The sequence below is a fragment of the Tachyglossus aculeatus genome, chromosome 2, assembly GCF_015852505.1.
Source record: "Tachyglossus aculeatus isolate mTacAcu1 chromosome 2, mTacAcu1.pri, whole genome shotgun sequence".
NCBI lineage: Eukaryota > Metazoa > Chordata > Mammalia > Monotremata > Tachyglossidae > Tachyglossus > Tachyglossus aculeatus.
In genome coordinates this window covers 131,407,371-131,427,500 of record NC_052067.1, presented here as the reverse complement: position 1 = coordinate 131,427,500, position 20,130 = coordinate 131,407,371, and the positions used below count along the sequence as shown (strand labels likewise).

At 45.4% G+C, this 20,130-nt stretch overlaps 1 protein-coding gene across 2 annotated transcripts in view; it reads right to left on the bottom strand.

Annotated features, from left to right (window-relative positions):
• The window catches only part of CCDC138 (coiled-coil domain containing 138), a 93,246-nt gene extending 73,969 nt beyond the window's left edge, over positions 1 to 19,277 (bottom strand). For both annotated transcript variants that reach the window (XR_005457342.1, XM_038772410.1), the window contains exons 1-5: positions 19,204 to 19,277; positions 17,960 to 18,020; positions 15,461 to 15,584; positions 7,311 to 7,429; positions 707 to 894 (exon numbers count right to left, since the gene is read on the bottom strand). Coding sequence is in view for 1 of the 2 variants with exons in the window: in XM_038772410.1 (XP_038628338.1) it covers positions 707 to 894; positions 7,311 to 7,429; positions 15,461 to 15,584; positions 17,960 to 18,020; positions 19,204 to 19,272 (561 nt within the window). In the remaining variant the exon portion in view is untranslated. The remainder of the gene's footprint in view (positions 1 to 706; positions 895 to 7,310; positions 7,430 to 15,460; positions 15,585 to 17,959; positions 18,021 to 19,203) is intronic.
• Positions 19,278 to 20,130: the final 853 nt, after the last annotated feature.

Here is a 20,130-nt window from a genome sequence, read left to right as displayed (position 1 = left end):
AGCCCACTGATGGGTAGGGACTGTCTAGATGTTGCCGACTTGGACTTCCCAAGCGCTTCGTACAGTGCTCTGCACACAGTAAGCGCTCAATAAATACGACTGACTGATGATTGATTTTACATTACTTAATTCACATTACTTAACACCTGCAATTACGTAATTACTTATTACATTACATTATTGCATTATTTATGATTGACTGATTGATGATTGATTTTACATTACTTAATACCTGTAACTATGTACTTATTACATTACATTATTACTTATGACATAAAAAAATTATTTTTTAGGATTCTCTTTTTGCTCACACTTCAAATGGTCCCTTACAGTGCACGGCACACGCCCCTGCTTGATTTATGATTTTTTTCATGTATGTATTTTTTTAAAAAATTAATTTGCCGGCTCCAAGGCACCACAGCCGACAAGCGGTGGAGCCGGGATGGGAACTCCCAAACCCATGCTCCATCCACTAGGCCAGCTGCTTCTCTGTTACACAAAAGACGGCTATTTAGCTGTGATTTTTCCATCTTCCTCCATCCTTCCGCCCAAAACAGGCCAAGGGCATATCCCTTTGAGTTTTCCCCTTCTCCCCAGCCATTCCGGGTGGAGCTATTCCAGACACTCAAATCTGAAGGAACGCTCCGCGGCAGGAAGGGGGAATTAATGCCGCTGATTTTATTTCAACTCAGACGTCGGCTCCTACCTGCAGCTTCTGATGTATCAGCAATAATTCATCATAAATCTGATTGATGTATGATGGCAATAAGCTCGTCTTGGTTGCTATTTTAGGGGCCGGCTGGCAGGCGTGCTTCGGTGGGGATTCACCTGTGTCTCCATAATATTCGCCACGGGTCACGGGGTTGCCAGCCAAGCTAGATGGCAAGGTGACATCTGGGGGGCAAATAGCATTAAAGAAAAAAAAACCCAACATTACCACTTGTTTGCTTTATTTCTACACGGAAAAATACGTCTGCCCTGTTAAAATAAAATTCGACCACATGTCACGATTTAATGACAATTTTAAAGCGTCAAGGAGTTGAATACAGCTACAATGGATGTCTTTCTTCAAAGCAATTTTCATCACCAACATTACTAAGTGCCTAATTGGGTGTAGAGCCATTCTGTATAAATAATAATAATAATAACAACGGTATTTGTTAAGCGCTTACTACGTGCAAATCACTGTTCTAAGCGCTGGGGAGGTTCCAAGGTGATCAGGTTGTCCCACGGGGGCTCACGGTTTTAATCCCCATTTTACAGATGAGGTAACTGAGGCACGGAGAAGTGAAGTGACTTGTCCGAAGTCACACAGCTGACAGGAGGGGGAGTCGGGATTTGAACCCATGACCTCTGACTCCAAAGCCCGGGCTCTTTCCACTGAGCCACGCTGCTGTATGTTCCATAAAGTGAAATTCAACAAATCTGATCCCCTGCCTCTAAAAGTTTGAAGGATTTTCTAATGGTATTTGTTAAGCTCTTACAATAATAATGATGATAATAATAATAATAATAATAATAATAATAATAATAATAATAATAGTGGTATTTGTTAAGCGCTTACTGCTGCTATATGTTCCATAAAGTGAAATTCAACAAATCTGATCCCCTGCTTCTAAAAGTTTGAGGGATTTTTTAATGGTATTTGTTAAGCTCTTACAATAATAATAATAATGATAATTGTGGTATTTGTTAAGCGCTTACTGCTGCTACATGTTCCATAAAGTGAAATTCAACAAATCTGATCCTCTGCCACTAAATGTTTGAGGGATTTTTTAATGGTATTTGTTAAGGTCTTACAATAATAATAATAATAATAATGGTACTTGTTAAGCGCTTACTGCTGCTATATGTTTCATAAAGTGAAAGTCAACAAATCTGATCCCCTGCCTCTAAAAGTTTGAGGGATTTTTTAATGGTATTTGTTAAGCTCTTACAATAATAATAATAATAATAATAATGGTATTTGTTAAGCGCTTACTATGTGCGAAGCACTGTTCTAAACGCTGGGAGGGGGAATACAAGGTGATCAGGTTGTCCCTCGTGGGGCTCACAGTCTTAATCCCCCTTTTACAGATGAGGTAACTGAGGCACAGAGAAGTTAAGTGGCTTGCCCAAGGTCACACAGCCAAGTGGCATTCATTCATTCATTCGCATTTATTCAGCTGTGTGCAGAGCACTGTACTAAGCGCTTGGGAAGTACAAGTTGGCAATTTATAGAGACGGTCCCTACCCGACAGCGGGTTCACAGTCTAGAAGGGGGAGAGAGACAGCAAAACAAAACATATTAACCAAATATAATTAATAGAATAAATATGTAGAAATAAAATGAATAAAGTAATAAATATGTACAAACATATATACAGGTGCTGTGGGGAGGGGAAGGAGGTAAGGCAGGGGGTTGGGGGGAAAGGGGGGCAAAGTTGGGATGCATCACGCACTGTTCTAAGCACTGGTTAAACTACAATGCCACAAAAATTACAATTTTTTTCAGTATTCCGGAAAACAATGTTTATTGAGCATGACAATTACTCAGACCCACAAGTTCAACATCTCCAAATAACGACACTCCGAAGCAGCGGGGCCTGCAGACAGAGCCCAGGCCCGGGAGCCGGAAGGACCTGGGTTCGAATCTCGGCTCCGCCGCTTGCCTACTGTGCGATCTTGGGCAGGTCACTTCACTTCTCTGTGCCTCGGTTCCCTCATCTGGAAAATGGGGATTAAGACCGTGAGCCCCATGTGGGACAAGGACTGTGTCCAACCTGATTATCTTACACCTATCTACTTGTTTTGTTTTGTTGTCTGTCTCCCCTCTTCTAGACTGTGAGCCCGTTGTTGGGTAAGGACCGTCTCTGGATGTTGTCGATTTGTAGTTCCCAAGCGCTTAGTCCAGTGCTCTGCACGCAGTAAGCGCTCAATAAATACGACAGAATGAATGAATGAATCTACCCCAGCGCTTAGTACAATGCCCGGCACATACTAAGCACTTAAATCAATCGTATTTAATCAATCGTATTTATTGAGCGCTTACTGTGTGCAAAGCACTGGACTAAGCGCTTGGAAAGTACAAGTTGCCAACATATAGAGACGGTCCCTACCCAACAGTGGGCTCGCAGTCTTAAATACCTTAAAGAAAAAACCCAATAGCTAGAGGAACAGACTGGGTAAAAAAAAAAAACACAAGACCGCTCCAGCTGACCATTATAAATGACTACAACCAATTTATAAAATTCTGAACAAACTCTGAATTAAGGAAAATATGTGCTACCAATACTATATATACCAAATACATAACATGTCCCTCGGCTGATTGTGCGGCAATGCGCACGACTGTTTCTTCGGCGTGGCTCAGTGGGAAGAGCCCGGGCTTTGGAGTCAGAGGTCATGGGTTCAAATCCCTGCTCCGCCAATTGTCAGCTGTGTGGCTTTGGGCAAGTCACTTCACTTCTCTGGGCCTCAGTTCCCTCGTCTGGAAAATGGGGATGAAGACTGTGAGCCCCCCGCCGTGGGACAACCTGATCACTTTGTAACCTCCCCGGCGCTTAGAACATTGCTTTGCACATAGTAAGCGCTTAATAAATGCCATCATTATTATTATTATTATTTGCACATAGTAAGTGCTTAATACATGCCATTATTATTATTATTATTATTATTATTATTATTATTCGGATCCTACATTGTGTACCATCCAGACAGAGCTGTACTCTGAGAAGAACTTTCTCTAGCTGCCTAACAGTCTCCCCCTTCTAGACTGTGAGCCCACTGTTGGGTAGGCACCGGCTCTCTATGTTGCCAACTTGGACTTCCCAAGCGCCTAGTACAGTGCTCTGCACACAGTAAGCGCTCAATAAGTACGACAATGAACGAATGAATGAACCTATTCCAAAGCGCCAAGTGAAAACCCGCGGTAGAACTGAGTGAGCTCTAAATCTTTCCACGGCCGGCTCCGAAAGGGGAGCGGAAAGCTGTTGGCTCGGAATGTGAAGTTGAAAATGAGAGCTTGAAATAAGGAATCCAAACAGTACACCTAACTAATAATAATAATAATAACAATAATAGCATTTATTAAGCGCTTACTATGTGCAAAGCACTGTTCTAAGCGCCGGGGAGGTTACAAGGTGAGCAGGTTGTCCCACTGGGGGCTCACAGTCTTAATCTCCATTTTACAGATGAGGTAACTGAGGCCCGGAGAAGTGAAGTGACTTGCCCAAAGTCACCCAGCTGACAACTGGCGGAGCCGGCATTTGAACCCATGACCTCTGACTCCAAAGCCCATGCTCCTTCCACTGAGCCACGCTGCTTCTAGTTACCAGAGTGCCTTTTATCATCATCATCAATCGTATTTATTGAGCGCTTACTATGGGCAGAGCACCGTACTAAGCGCTTGGGAAGTACAAATTGGCAACATATAGAGACAGTCCCTACCCAACAGTGGGCTCACAGTCTAAAAAATCATCCTTAAAACGCAATACGGCGGCACTGAGGAATTTCACGTAAAACTCAAAATACCGATCTTCTCGCCCAATACATGTGCCTGGCTTGCTCCCTATTTTCCTTCTGGGAGAATGAAGAGGGAGCAGTAAAGCTCTTTTAAGAGGAGAAGCAGTGTGGCCCAGTGGAAAGAGCCTTCGCGAGCACTTAAAACTGTGAGCCCCCCCCCCCCCCCCGGGGGACCACCTGATCATCTTGTAACCTCCCCAGCGCTTGGAACAGTGCTTGGCACGTAGTAGGCACTTAATAAAGACCATCACTACTTCGCTTCTCTGGGCCTCAGTTACCTCATCTGTAAAAATGGGGGTTAAAACCGAGCCCCCCGTGGGACCACCTGATCGCCTTGTGGCCTTCCCCAGCGCTTGGAACAGTGCTTTGCCCATAGTGAACGCTTAATAAATGCCATCGTTATTATTATTTTCAGTGCTGTGGGGATGAATAACGGCAGCGAGTCAGAGTGACACGGAAGGAAGTGGGAGAGGAGGAAAGGAGGGCCTAGTCAGGGAAGGCTTCTTGGAGAAGGTGTGTCTTCAATCCTTATCTGTAAGATGGGGATTAAGACTGTGGGCCCCATGTGGGACAACCCGATCGCACTGTCACCTCCCCAGTGCTTGGAACGGTGCTCTGCACATAGTAAGCACTTAATAAATGCCATTTAAAAAAAAAAAAAGGAGGTAAGGCGGGGGGATGGGGAGGGGGGGGCTTTGTCCAGTGCTCTGCACAGAGTCAGAGCTCAATCGATTTTTCCGACTGTGAGCCCACTGCTGGGTAGGGACCGCCTCTCTATGTCGCCAACTTGTACTTCCCAAGCGCTTACTCCAGTGCTCTGCACACAGTAAGCGCTCAATAAATGCGATTGATTGATTGATTAACAAATACCGTAAAAAAAAAGGCAAAAGCTGTGGCAGGGGTTATTTGCATCACAAAGAGAATACTGATTTTTGGGGGGCAGACAAAACGCCTTGGCTTTAGCCCGAAAATGCGTTACCCAAACTGCCAACTGTGAGAAGAGCGGCGACGTTCAGTAGAGTCCGTGAGGACACCGAGTCTTGTCTCGGCTCTTCGCTGACCTGCTGTGTGTGACACGTTGAGCGTATCCCTGATTCCCGCTGGGCCTCAATTTCTTCATTTAATAATAATAATAACAATAACAGCATTTATTAAGCGCTTACTACGTGCAAAGCACTGTTCTAGGCACTAGGGAGGTTACAAGGTGATCAGCTTGTCCCACGGGGCCTTCCCCATTTTTACAGACGAGGGAACTGAGGGCCAGAGAAGTGACTTGCCCGAAGTCACACAGCCGGCAACTGGCGGAGCCGGGATTTGAACCCATGACCTCCGACTCCAAAGCCCCGGCTCTTTCCACTGAGACACGCTGCTTCTCATTTGTAACGCGAAGACGATGCGCTCATTCCTTCTCTACCTCAGAGTGATGTCAATTGGGCAGAAAAGAGAAACCTGGTGCAGACTCGCTTTGGGAAATAAAAATCGCCGATCAGATAAAAAGGTGGTGCTGAGAAGCGTCGTGACCTGGGAGCTAGGGGACCTAGATTTGAATCCAAGCCCTGCCGCTTGCCTGCGGTGTGGCCTTGGTCAAGTCACTTCACCTCTCTGTAACTCATCTGTAAAATGGGTATCAAGGCTGCGAGCCCTCTGTGACCTAGGGACCCCGTCCAACCCGATTAACTTGTGTACCTACACCTGGCACATAGTAAGTGCTTACCATCATCATCATCATCAATCGTATTTATTGAGCGCTTACTATGTGCAGAGCACTGTACTAAGCGCTTGGGAGGTACAAATGGGCAACATATAGAGACGGTCCCTACCCAACAGTGGGCTCACAGTCTAAAAGGGGGAGACGGAGAACAAAACCAAACATACTAACAAAATAAAATAAATAGGATAGATATGTACAAGTAAAATAAATAAATAGAGTAATAAATATGTACAACCATATATACATATATACAGGTGCTGTGGGGAAGGGAAGGAGGTAAGACGGGGGGGATGGAGAGGGGGACGAGGGGGAGAGGAAGGAAGGGGCTCAGTGTGGGAAGGCCTCCTGGAGGAGGTGAGCTCTCAGCAGGGCCTTGAAGGGAGGAAGAGAGCAAGCTTGGCGGATGGGCAGAGGGAGGGCATTCCAGGCCCGGGGGATGACGTGGGCCAACAAAACCACTGCTGTTGGCATTATTACCCATTTTCACAATGGGAAAAACCCAAGACCTCAGCTCTTTTTTCTACTCCTCCCCTCCTCCCTCTCTCCATCCCCCCCGCCTTACCTCCTTCCCTTCCCCACAACACCTGTATACATGTTTGTACGTTTTTACTACTCTATTTATTTTACTTGCACATATTTATTCTACTTATTTTATTTTCTTAATATGTTTTGTTCTCTGTCTCCCCCTTCTAGACCGTGAGCCCACTGTTGGGTAGGGACCGTCTCTCTATGTTGCCAACTTGGACTTCCCAAGCGCTTAGTACAGTGCTCTGCACATAGTAAGCGCTCAATAAATACGATTGAATGAATGAATGAATGAATTTGTACAACTGAATGAATGAATTTGGCGCTTTTTCTCACTAGTTGACATCTTTCTTCATCACCTTGTCCCGTCCCATGGCATGGCTCTGAGCAATTAACTCTCTCATCCTCCTTTCTCTCCTACCCATGGGGAGGCCGATTACAATGCGGATTAGGAGGTAAAGTCGTGACAGTTCCCCCGTCTATCACACTGTGAAAAGACCATCGGACCCCTTGTCAGTCTATGCCTGCGAAGTGAAACAAATAATCGGAATGAACATCTATTTCTGCTTACCTGTTTCGGCGCGTGTGACTATATTCTGAATTAGACTGACTCTCTGATCATCCTCGATCGACTCTTCTTCTGTCACCAAGGGGCTTATTTCAGAGAAGGCATCCAACCCACCTTGAAGGCTTTGAAAACCAAAAAATCAGCCATGGGACTGTCCAGTTGCTTCAAATAACAGCATTATAAATAAAGGCAAACATAAACAGGCCCATAATTCGCTCTCATGTATGGTTCTTGAATTAAGGTACTCGTTAATTGCTCTTCCAAGCGATTAGTATAGTGCTCTGCACATAGTAAGTGCTCGATAAGTACCGTTGATTGATAGAGCCAAAAAACCCGCTTTCTCTTTCTTTCCAGAAGAATCAAACCTGACTTTATTACTTTCTTGCTTTCCAATGATATTTTTTTATGGTGTTTGTTAAGCACTTACTATATTCATTCATTCAATCGTATTTATTGAGCACTTACTGTGTGCAGAGCATGTACTAAGCGCTTGGGAAGTACAAGTTGGCAACACACAGAGACGGTCCCTACCCGACAGCGGGCTCACAGTCTAGAAGGGGGAGACAGGCAACAAAACGAAACATGTGGACAGGGGTCAAGTCATCAGAATAAATAGAAGTACAGCTAGATAATAATAATAACGATGGCATTTACTAAGTGCTTACTATGAGCAAAGCACTGTTCTAAGCGCTAGACAGACATCATTAATAAATAGAATAAATAAATGTACAAGTAAAATAGAGTAATAAATCTGTACAAACACACACAGAGGGGCTGTGGGGAGGGGAAGGAGAGAGGAAAGAGGGGGCTCAGTGTGGGAAGGCCTCCTGGAGGAGGTGGGCTCTCAGTATTCATTCATTCAATCGTATTTATTGAGTGCTTACTTATATGCCAGGCACTGTACTAAGCACTCGGGTAGATACGAGCTAATCATCCTCATCAATCGTATTTATTGAGCGCTTACTGTGTGCAGAGCACTGTACTAAGCGCTTATCAGGTTGGACATAGTTCTTGTCCCACATGGGGCTCACAGTCTTAATTCCCATTTTACAAACGAGGTAATCGAGGCCCAGAGAAGTTGAGGGACTTGCCCACGGTCACTCAGCAGGCACATCGCTTGGAGGGGTTGTCTGTGGTTAACAGGAGCCCAAACCAACTTGGAAGTTCTAGGATGGCACGAGTCTGAAATGCTCCCATGACTTGCCCAAGGGCACACAGATTCATTCATTCATTCAATCGTATTTATTGAGCGCTTACTGTGTACAGTGCTCTGCACACAGTAAGCGCTCAATAAATACGATTGATTGATTGCAGAGCACTGAACTAAGCGCTTGGGAAGTACAAGTTGGCAACATCTAGACACGGTCCCTACCCAACAGCGGGCTCACAGTCTAGAAGGGGGAGACAGACAGCAAAACAAAACATGTGGACAGGTGTCAATGCCTTCAGAATAAATAGAGTTATAGCTACATACACAGCTATATAATAATAATAATAATAATAATGATGGCAGGGGCATTCCCCCTTTTAGACTGTGAGCCCACTGTTGGGTAGGGACTGTCTCTATATGTTGCCAACTTGTACTGCCCAAGCGCTTAGTACAGTGCTCTGCACACAGTAAGCGCTCAATAAATACGATTGATTGACATTGATTGATTTGTTAAGCACTTATTAAGCACTTATTATGGCAAAGCACTGTTCTAATGCTGGGGGGGATACAAGGTGATCAGGTTGTCCCCTGTGGGGCTCACAGTCTTAATCCCCACTTTACAGATGAGGTAACTGAGGCCCAGGGAAGTGAAGTGACTTGCTCAAAGTCACACGGCTGACAACTGGCGGAACCGCGATTTGAACCCATGACCTCGGACTCCCAAGCCCGGGCTCTTTCCACTGAGCCATACACTGTCGGGAGTGTAGCTTCGATTCTGGGAGACTGACTTACACCCTGAGACTCGCCGTCTTACTCGGGTCTCCAGCCGGATGTCTCGAAAGTGAGTCCGCAACCTTTCTTTAGGATGAAATACGTGTTTTGTCCTGAGTTTGCCCAGTAACCCTACAAAGTCATTTGCTTTTAGACTGTGAGCCCACTGTTGGGTAGGGACTGTCTCTACATGTTGCCAACTTGTACTTCCCAAGCGCTTAGTACAGTGCTCTGCACACAGTCAGCGCTCAATAAATACGATTGATTGATTGATCGATTGATTTTAGAGTAGGTGATCTCTAAATTAGTTTTCCCTTCTGGAATGAGTGTTGGGGAGAACTTTTCCTCTTTCGCCCTGTCATCCACTGGGCTTTCCTCTCATCATTCTCTCTTTCCGGCCTGAAAACCACCCTTTTATAGAATTCACGCCTGCCCTTTGCGGCTCTCGTATCTGTAAACGTCACCTATCAATCGATCAATCAAACGGCAGTTATCGAACACTTTCTGTGTGCACAGCACTTCCCTAAAACCTGGGAAGGATGCAATATAAAAGAGCTGGAAGACACGATCTCTGCCCACAACGAGCTTACGGGTCAGAGGACAAGTCTATACACTCTCCATCTCTGAGTCTTCATCTTCTGGACTGTGAGCCCGCTGTTGGGTAGGGACCGTCTCTATGTGTTGCCAGCTTGGACTTCCCAAGCGCTTAGTACAGTGCTCTGCACACAGTAAGCGCTCAATAAATACGATTGATTGATTGATGTTGCCAACTTGTACTTCCCAACCTCTTAGTACAGTGCTCTGCACACAGTAAGCGCTCAATAAACACGATTGATTGATTGATGTTGCCAACTTGTACTTCCCAACCTCTTAGTACAGTGCTCTGCACACAGTAAGCGCTCAATAAACACGATTGATTGATTGATGTTGCCAACTTGTACTTCCCAAGCTCTTAGTACAGTGCTCTGCACACAGTAAGCGCTCAATAAATACGATTGATTGATTGATGTTGCCAACTTGTACTTCCCAAGCTCTTAGTACAGTGCTCTGCACACAGTAAGCGCTCAATAAATACGATTGATTGATTGATGTTGCCAACTTGTACTTCACAAGCTCTTAGTACGGTGCTCTGCACACAGTAAGCGCTCAATACGATTGATTGATTGATTGATGTTGCCAACTTGTACTTCCCAAGCTCTTAGTACAGTGCTCTGCACACAGTAAGCGCTCAATAAATACGATTGATTGATTGATTGATGTTGCCAACTTGTACTTCCCAAGCTCTTAGTACAGTGCTCTGCACACAGTAAGCGCTCAATAAATACGATTGATTGATTGATTGATGTTGCCAACTTGTACTTCCCAAGCTCTTAGTACAGTGCTCTGCACACAGTAAGCGCTTAATAAATATGATTGATTGATTGATGTTGCCAACTTGTACTTCCCAAGCTCTTAGTACGGTGCTCTGCACACAGTAAGCGCTCAATAAATACAACTGAACGAATGAATGAATGAGTAGGAGCATCTTTGCGGTGTTAGGTGGGCGAGTAGTGGGAGGAAATCTTCCACTAGGCTTCTGTCCAGAGCTGCAAATCGCAAAAAAGATATTAAGTGGGCGACGTGGGTAAGGGAGTGGTGGGGAGACTTAGGACTCAATGACACCATGGCCCACGGCAGTCAGAATTAAAGTTGCCCTGTTGCGTTCGGCCTGCCCTTATCTTCACTCATTCAATCGTATTTATTGGGCGCTTACCGCGTGCAGGGTACTGTACTAAGCGCTTGGGAAGTACAAGTTGGCGACATATAGAGACGGTCCCTACCCAACAGCGGGCACACAGTCCAGAAGATGAAGACCGTATAGACTTGTCCTCTTATAGGGCTTGGTGTTGCCATGCTACTGAGTCCGGGGTGTGTTTGGGTCTGTGAGGAAAAGGGGAGGAGGCCCGGTTCTTTGGGTCCCGAAGATTTTCCCCAGTTAATCTCCCAGCCATAATAATAATAATAATGATGGCATTTATTAAGCGCTTACTATGTGCAGAGCACTGTTCTAAGCGCTGGGGGGATACAAGGTGATCAAGTTGTCCCACGTGGGGCTCACAGTCTTCACCCCCATTTTACAGATGAGGGAACTGAGGCGCAGAGAAGTGAAGTGACTTGCCCAAGGTCACACAGCAGACATGTGGTGGAGTTGGGATTCGAACCCATGACCTCTGACTCCAAAGCCCGGGCTCTTTCCACTGAGCCACGCTGCTTCCCCGATCTGAATCGAATCATTCCATCAGCCGACTCTGGCGCTCAGGAACGTATCTGGTTGAGGAGCGGGGAATCAGGTTGGACTCAGTCTCTGTCTCACATGGGGCTCACAGTCTGAATCCCCATTTTCCAGACGAGGGAACTGAGGCCCATCATCATCATCAATCGTATTTATTGAGCGCTTACTGTGTGCAGAGCACTGTACTAAGCGCTTGGGAAGTACAAGTCGGCAACATATAGAGACAGTCCCTACCCAACAGTGGGCTCACAGTCTAAAAGGGGGAGACAGAGAACAAAACCAAACATACTAACAAAATAAAATAAATAGAATAGATATGTACAAGTAAAATAAATAAATAGAGTAATAAATATGTACAAACATATATACAGGCCCAGAGAAGTGAATCAATCAATCAATCATATTTATTGAGCGCTTACTATGTGCAGAGCACTGTACTAAGCACTTGGGAAGTACAAATTGGCCACATATAGGGACAGTCCCTACTCAACATTGGGCTCACAGTCTAAAAGGGGGAAGTGAAGTATTATTATTACCATTATTATTATTATTATTACTGAGAGCTCTCCTCCTCCAGGAGGCCTTCCCAGACTGAGCCCCATTTTCCTCTCCCCCTCCCCATTCCCCGCCCTACCTCCTTCCCCTCCCCACAGCACCTGCATATGTTTGTACAGATTTTTTACTCTATTTATTCCTCTTGTACATATTTGGCATATATGTTGCCAACTTGGACTTCCCAAGCGCTTAGTCCAGTGCTCTGCACACAGTAAGTGCTCAATAAATACGACTGAATGAATGAATGAGGGCACTTGCCCGAGATCACCCAGCAGACAAGGGGCAGAGCCGGGACTAGAACCCAGCTCCCTCTGAACCTTGAGGCGATCCCACAGTGACAGGGTGGGAAGCAGAGGAGGATCTGGTGAAAGCTCAGTGGATGACAGGGCGAAAGAGGAAAAGTTCCCCCTCCACACACTCATTCTAGAAGGGAAAACTAATTTAGAGATCACCCACTCTAAAATCAATCCATCAATCAATCAATCAATCAATCTTTCCCGTGAAAGAGACGGAAAAGGGATGGTCAGAGACAGAAGCGAACCAGGACAGGAGAGTATCAGTGAAGCTAAGGTTTATAGTGCTTCCAGGAGAAGGACGGGCCACAATGACGGGCCATTATAATTATAATGGCATTTATTAAGCGCTTACTATGTGCAAAGTACTGTTCTAACCGCTGGGGAGGTTACAAGGTGATCAGGTTGTCCCACGGGGGGCTCACAGTCTTAATCCCCATTTTCCAGGTGAGGGAACTGAAGCCCAGAGAAGTGAAGTGACTTGCCCCAAGTCACCCAGATGACAATTGGCGGAGCCGGGGTTTGTTTGTTTTTTTAATGGCATTTATTAAGCGCTTACTATGTGCAAAGCACTGTTCTAAGCGCTGGGGTGGTTACAAGGTGATCAGGTTGTCCCACGGGGGGCTCACAGTCTTCATCCCCATTTTCCAGGTGAGGGAACTGAGGCCCAGAGAAGTGAAGTGACTTGCCCCAAGTCAGCCAGATGACAACTGGCGGAGCCGGGGTTTGTTTTTTTTTTTAATGGCATTTATTAAGCGCTTACTATGTGCAAAGCACTGTTCTAAGCGCTGGGGTGGTTACAAGTCGATCAGGTTGTCCCACGGGGGGCTCACAGTCTTCATCCCCATTTTCCAGATGAGGTCACTGAGGCCCAGAGAAGTGAAGTGACTTACCCAAAGTCACCCAGATGACAACTGGCGGAGCCAGGGTTTGTTTTTTTTTTTAATGGCATTTATTAAGCGCTTCCTATGTGCAAAGCACTGTACTAAGCGCTGGGGAGGTTACAAGGCGATCAGGTTGTCCCACGGGGGGCTCACAGTCTTCATCCCCATTTTCCAGATGAGGTCACTGAGGCCCAGAGAAGTGAAGTGACTTGCCCAAAGTCACACAGCTGACAGTTGGCGGAGCCGGGTTTTTTTTTTTTTAATGGCATTTATTAAGCGCTTACTATGTGCAAAGCACTGTTCTAAGCGCCGGGGAGGTTACAAGACGATCAAGTCGTCCCACAGGGGGCTCACAGTCTTCATCCCCATTTTCCAGACGAGGTCACTGAGGCCCAGAGAAGTGAAGCGACTTGCCCAAAGTCACCCGGCTGACAAGTGGCGGAGCCGGGATTTGAACCCATGACCTCTGACTCCAAAGCCCGGGCCCTTTCCACTGAGCCACGCTGCTTCTCCGACTATGTGATTTGGAAGCATTTTCTTCTGAAAAATCCATTTGGGAAGAATATCCATTCCTAGGGTAGACACAATCTTAATGCTGCCAGAGTGAGGTCTTGGGAAAATCTTAAACGCTGAAGCTTTTTTCCGGTGGCGGAGACCCTGAAATAAGGAGGGGGGAGGGCAGGACTATGGATGTAAGAGTTTCCTCAGCCTTATTCATTCAATCGTATTTATTGAGCGCTGACTGTGTGCAGAGCACTGTACTAAGCCTTATGTCTTTCTAATATTTAGCAGATTGAAAGAATTCAGGGTAATGACTAGACTGCGAGCCCACCGTTGGGTAGGGACCGTCTCTATACGTTGCCAACTTGTACTTCCCAAGCGCTTAGTACAGTGCTCTGCACACAGTAAGCGCTCAATAAATACGATTGATTGATTAATTCTGTGCCTAACAATAACAGTTTAGAATCACTCCATCACAGAAATTGGTCTTAAGGCTACTTGCTTGATGATTCGCATTTGCTACCTCACCCTGGAGAGCAGCGTGGCTCAGTGGAAAGAGCCCGGACTTTAGAGTCGGGGGTCATGGGTTCGAATCCCAGCTCCGCCAAATTGTCAGCTGTGTGACTTTGGGCAAGTCACTTTACTTCTCTGGGCCTCAGTTCCCTCATCTGGAAAATGGGGATTAAGAGTGGGAGCCACCGGTGGGACAACCTGGTCTCCTTGTAACCTCCCCAGCACTTAGAACAGTGCTTTGTATGTAGTAAGCACTTAATAAATACCATTATTATTATTATAAGTAGTAAGCGCTTAATAAATACCCTCATTAATCAATCAATCAATCAATCAATCATATTTATTGAGCACTTACTATGTGCAGAGCACTGTACTAAGCGCTTGGGAAGTACAAATTGGCAACACATAGAGACAGTCCCTACCCAACAGAACCGGGCAGAATCCCGGTTCTGCCACTTGTCAGCTGTGTGACTGGGCAAGTCACTTCACTTCTCTGGGCCTCAGTTCCCTCACCTGTAAAATGGGGATGAAGACTGTGAGCACAGTCTAAAAGGGGGAGACAGAGAACAGAACCAAACATACCAACAAAATAAAATAAATAGGATAGAAATGTACAAGTAAAATAAATAAATAAATAAATAAATAGAGTAATAAATATGTACAACCATATATACATATATACAGGTGCTGTGGGGAAGGGAAGGAGGTAAGATGGGGGGATGGAGAGGGGGGCGAGGGGGAGAGGAAGGAAGGGGCTCAGTCTGGGAAGGCCTCCTGGAGGAGGTGAGCTCTCAGCAGGGCCTTGAAGGGAGGAAGAGATTATTATTATTATTATTATAAAGTTTCAAGTGAAATACACTTCCAAAGAGGATTCCAAGCTGTGCTAATTAAGATCACAGTGGGTGAGTGCTAAACGGTGCTAAAAAAAAGAAGCAGTGTGTCTTAGCGGACAAGAAGTCAGAAGGACCAGGTTCCAATCCCTGGCTCCTCCGCGTGTCAGCTGTGCGACGGGGGGGCAAATCACTTCCCTGCTCTGGGCCTCAGTTACCTCACCTGGAAAATGGGGATTAAAAGTGTGAGCCCCGCATGGGACGGAGAATGTGTCCAACCTGATTAACCTGTATCTGCCCCAGTGCTTAAAACAGCACTTAGCACAGGCTTAACAAGTACCATTATTACTATTATTTAAAAAGAAACTAAAACCGTGCTCTTACCGATTCAGATGAGTGTACAAGCCATAATGGGATTTCCTGTAATGTTTCCTCGCACTGGGGGAACATTTTGATGGTGAATTGACTGCCAAGGACGAAACTGGATCATCTGAGGAGTCAAAACTATCTACAAAACAAATCCAAGTAAAAACCATTTGACGGGACACATGTCAAGCTTGCTCATTTTTCATTTCAACATTATTTGGTGTTGATATTTTTCCACCTGTTGCTACTGAGATCTCCTCTGCCACCCAACTGTTGTGCATACAGTATAATTCTCACCCCCAGCTAAGGTGAAATGGAAAAGCGAGGTATTATCACTACTACTACTACTACCACTATTACCACCACCACCACTACTACTACTACCACCACTACCACTACAACCACTACTACCACCACTACTACTACTACTACTAGAGAAGCAGCGTGGCTCAGTGGAAAGAGCCCAGACTCTGGAGTCAGAGGTCATGGATTCGAATCCCGGCTCTGCCACTTGTCAGCTGTGTGACTTTGGGCAAGTCACTTCACTTCTCTGGGCCTCAGTTCCCTCACCTGTAAAATGGGGATGAAGACTGTGAGCCCCCTGTGGGCCAACCTGATCACCTTGCAACCTCCCCAGCGCTTAGAACAGTGCCTTGCACATAGTAAGTGCTTAATAAATGCCATTATCACTACTAATAATGATGACAAATCACTGCGGTCTCATTTCCCCTCCCGATTCGCCCTCCCTTCAGCGCCGCTTCTAAGCTTGGGACTGTACCCCTGAAACATCATCAGCATCAGCATCAATCGTACTTACGGAGCGCTTACTGTGTGCAGAGCACTGTACTAAGCGCTTGGGAAGTCCAAGTCGGCAACACATAGAGACAGTCCCTACCCAACAGTGGGCTCACAGTCTAAAAGGGGGAACGCTTTGTTCCTGTCCCCGCTCCAAGCCCCACAGCTCTTATGTCCACATCCTTCCTCTCTGCCATTTCCTCTGTCATTTCTTTTTTAATATTCGTCTCCTCCTGCCCGTTAATACATTCGCTCATCCTGTCCTGCTTGGATTACCGCATCAGCCTCCTCTCCCAAACTCTGGTTCATACTTTGCTCTGCTGGCCGGCTCATTTTTCTACAAAAAAGTTCAGGATGTGTTTCCCCGCTCTTCAAAAACCTCCAGCGGTTGCCCACCCACTTCCACATCAAACAAAAACTCCTCACCATTGGCTTCAAAGTCATCGGTCCCCTTGTCCCCTCTTACCTCACTACTCTCCTACTACAGTTCAGTCCCCACACTTCGCTCCTCCAATGCTAACCTTCTCACTGTGCCTCAGTCTCACCTACCTCGCCGCCAACCCCTCGTCCACATCCTGCCTCTGGCCTGGGACGTCCTCCCTCCTCAAATCTGACACGCGGTGACTCTTCCCCTCTTCAAAGTCTGAATGACGGCACGTTTCCGCCAAGAGGCCTTCCCACACTAAGCCCCACTTTCATCATCATCATCATCAATCGTATTTATTGAGCGCTTACTATGTGCAGAGCACTGGACTAAGCGCTTGGGAAGTACAAATTGGCAACATATAGAGACAGTCCCTACCCAACAGTGGGCACACAGTCTAAAAGGGGACTTTCCTCATCTCCCACCCCCTTCTGCATCGCCCTGATTTCCTCCCTCTGTTCTCCCCCCATCCCAGCCCCACAGCACTTTTGTACATATCTGCAATTTATTTATACTGATGTCTGTCTCTTCCCCACCTCTAGACTGTAAGCTCGTTGTGGGCAGAGAGTGTATCTGTTTATTGTTGTATCGTCCTCTCCCAAGCGCTTAATTCAGGCTCTTCACACATTAAGTGCTCAATTTTATTTTGTTAGTATGTTTGGTTTTGTTCTCCGTCTCCCCCTTTTAGACTGTGAGCCCACTGTTGGGTAGGGACTGTCTCTATATGTTGCCAACTTGTACTTCCCAAGCGCTTAGTATAGTGCTCGGCACACAGTAAGCGCTCAATAAATACGATTTCCCAGACTGAGCCCCTTCCTTCCTCTCCCCCTCATCTCCCTCTCCATCCCATCTTACCTCCTTCCCTTCCCCACAGCACCTGTATATATGTATATGTTTGTACATATTTATTACTCTATTTATTTATTTTACTTGTACATATCTATTCTTTTTATTTTATTTTGTTAGTATGTTTGTATTTGTTCTCTGTCTCCCCCTTTTAGACCGTGAGCCCACTGTTGGGTAGGGACTGTCTCTATATGTTGCCAATTTGTACTTCCCAAGCGCTTAGTACAGTGTTCTGCACACAGTAAGCGCTCAATAAATACGACTGATGATGATGACGATTGACTGATTTGAATAACAAATACCAAAATTATTATTATGAAGAGGCCTAAAAGCACTTTAATATCAGACCTGTTGACAGTGCATTCAAAAGTTTCCATTTACTTAATGTTTTCCTGCAATGTATATACCTTTCAAGTACATAAATACCAAAACAATAGACATGTTTATCTTACCTGGACAGGTCAGCCATCTTCTACTTTTAAAGCTTGTCTGTACAGCTTTTGAACATGCACTCTAAAGGGAACCATGAACAATTAACCATTTACAATGGGAAACTGGTTTGCAAGATACCAGAATCCACTAAGCAACCTTCATACGTTTTATGTAATATGTTTATTATATGAGCACTGTTTAGCAGGTTTCTATTTACTTTTATATACTCAGATGCTGAAATATTTTCCTCTCTCTCTCTCTCTATCTCTCTCATATATATATATATATGTACATTCACTTATATATAACAGTCCTTCCCACTCAAACGCAGCCCTGACTATGAAATTCACCAGTAATTATGACTGAAAATCACCTCTGTACCACATTAATGGCAAATGATAATCACCACAGTAAGTTTCATACTTAGTGGGTAATATTTCAGGGCAAAGGACCTCGGTGAATCTTTTCCTTCGATCCCAAGTTGCCAACTTGTATATGTTGCCAACTTATACTTCCCAAGTGCTTAGTACGGTGCTCTGCACACAGTAAGCGCTCAATAAATACGATTGATGATGATGATGATGATGCAGGATCTGCTCTCCCTACCCAATCTACCATCTTGATTCCCAAACTGACATCCGCACTCAATTTCTGTCCTCTTTTCGGTCTTTTACTACCACACACAGCCCTGGGTCACCATCATTCATTCATTCGTATTTATTGAGCGCTTACTGTGTGCAGAGCACTGTACTAAGCGCTTGGGAAGTCCAAGTAGGCAACATCTAGAGACGGTCCCTACCCAACAGTGGGCTCACAGTCTAGAAGAAAATAATAATAATAATGACACTCGTTCAGTCATTCATTCATTCAGTCGTATTTATTGAGCGCTTACTGTGTGCAGAGCACTGGACTAAGCGCTTGGGAAGTACAAGTTGGCAACATCTAGAGACGGTCCCTACCCAACAGTGGGCTCACAGTCTAAAAGGGGGAGACAGCCAACAAAACCAAACATACTAACAAAATAAAATAAATGGAATAGATATGGACAAGTAAAATAGAGTAATAAATATGTACAAACATATATACAGGTGCTGTGGGGAAGGGAAGGAGGTTGGCAACACATAGATACGGTCCCTACCCAACAGTAGGCCCAGGCCCATAGTAAGCGCCTAACAAATGCCATTATTATCATTATTATTGTTATTATTATTAACCTAAAGGTTTAGGGGTGAGGGTAGAAGGGTTCCCGGCCGGCCTGCCGCACCTTGGCCGCCCCGCTGCCCAGGGCTTGGTCCGGCTCCCAGGACTGGCCCCACTCCAGCCCCCCCATCATGGCTGCCATCACGTTGGCCATTCTTCTCCTCCATCTCCGTATTGTCCACCGGAAGTGCGTCACACGCGGCGCTCCCTCCCCTGATTGGCCGGCTCCTTCTTGCGTCATCCGGCGCGCTCGTGCCCGCCCCCCCGGCTCCCTCCGCTGATTGGCCGGGGCTCAGGCGCCGTTTGGCGCGCTCGTCCCTGATTGGCCGGAGGGGTCACGTGGGGGGCGTGACAGGGCTGGACCAGGCCCAGCCGGGGCTTCCCGCCATCTTTTCTGTCAGGGAGAGTGGGCAAGGTGGAGGGAGGCATAGGCAGAGGTTATTAGTAGTAATAATAATGATAATGATGGTACTTGTTAATAATAATGATGATGGCATTTATTAAGCGCTTACTATGTGCAAAGCACTGTTCTAAGTGGAGGGAGGGAAAGGCAGAGGTTATTAATAATAATGATAATGATGGTACTTGTAAATAATAATAATGATGGCATTTATTAAGCGCTTACTATGTGCAAAGCACTGTTCTAAGTGGAGGGAGGGAAAGGCAGAGGTTATTAATAATTATGATAATGATGGTACTTGTAAATAATAATAATGATGGCATTTATTAAGCGCTTACTATGTGCAAAGCACTGTTCTAAGTGGAGGGAGGGAAAGGCAGAGGTTATTAATAATTATGATAATGATGGTACTTGTAAATAATAATAATGATGGCATTTATTAAGCGCTTACTATGTGCAAAGCACTGTTCTAAGTGGAGGGAGGGAAAGGCAGAGCTTATTAATAATGATTTTGATAATGATGGGACTTGTAAATAATAATAATAATGGCATTTATTAAGCGCTTACTATGTGCAAAGCACTGTTCTAAGT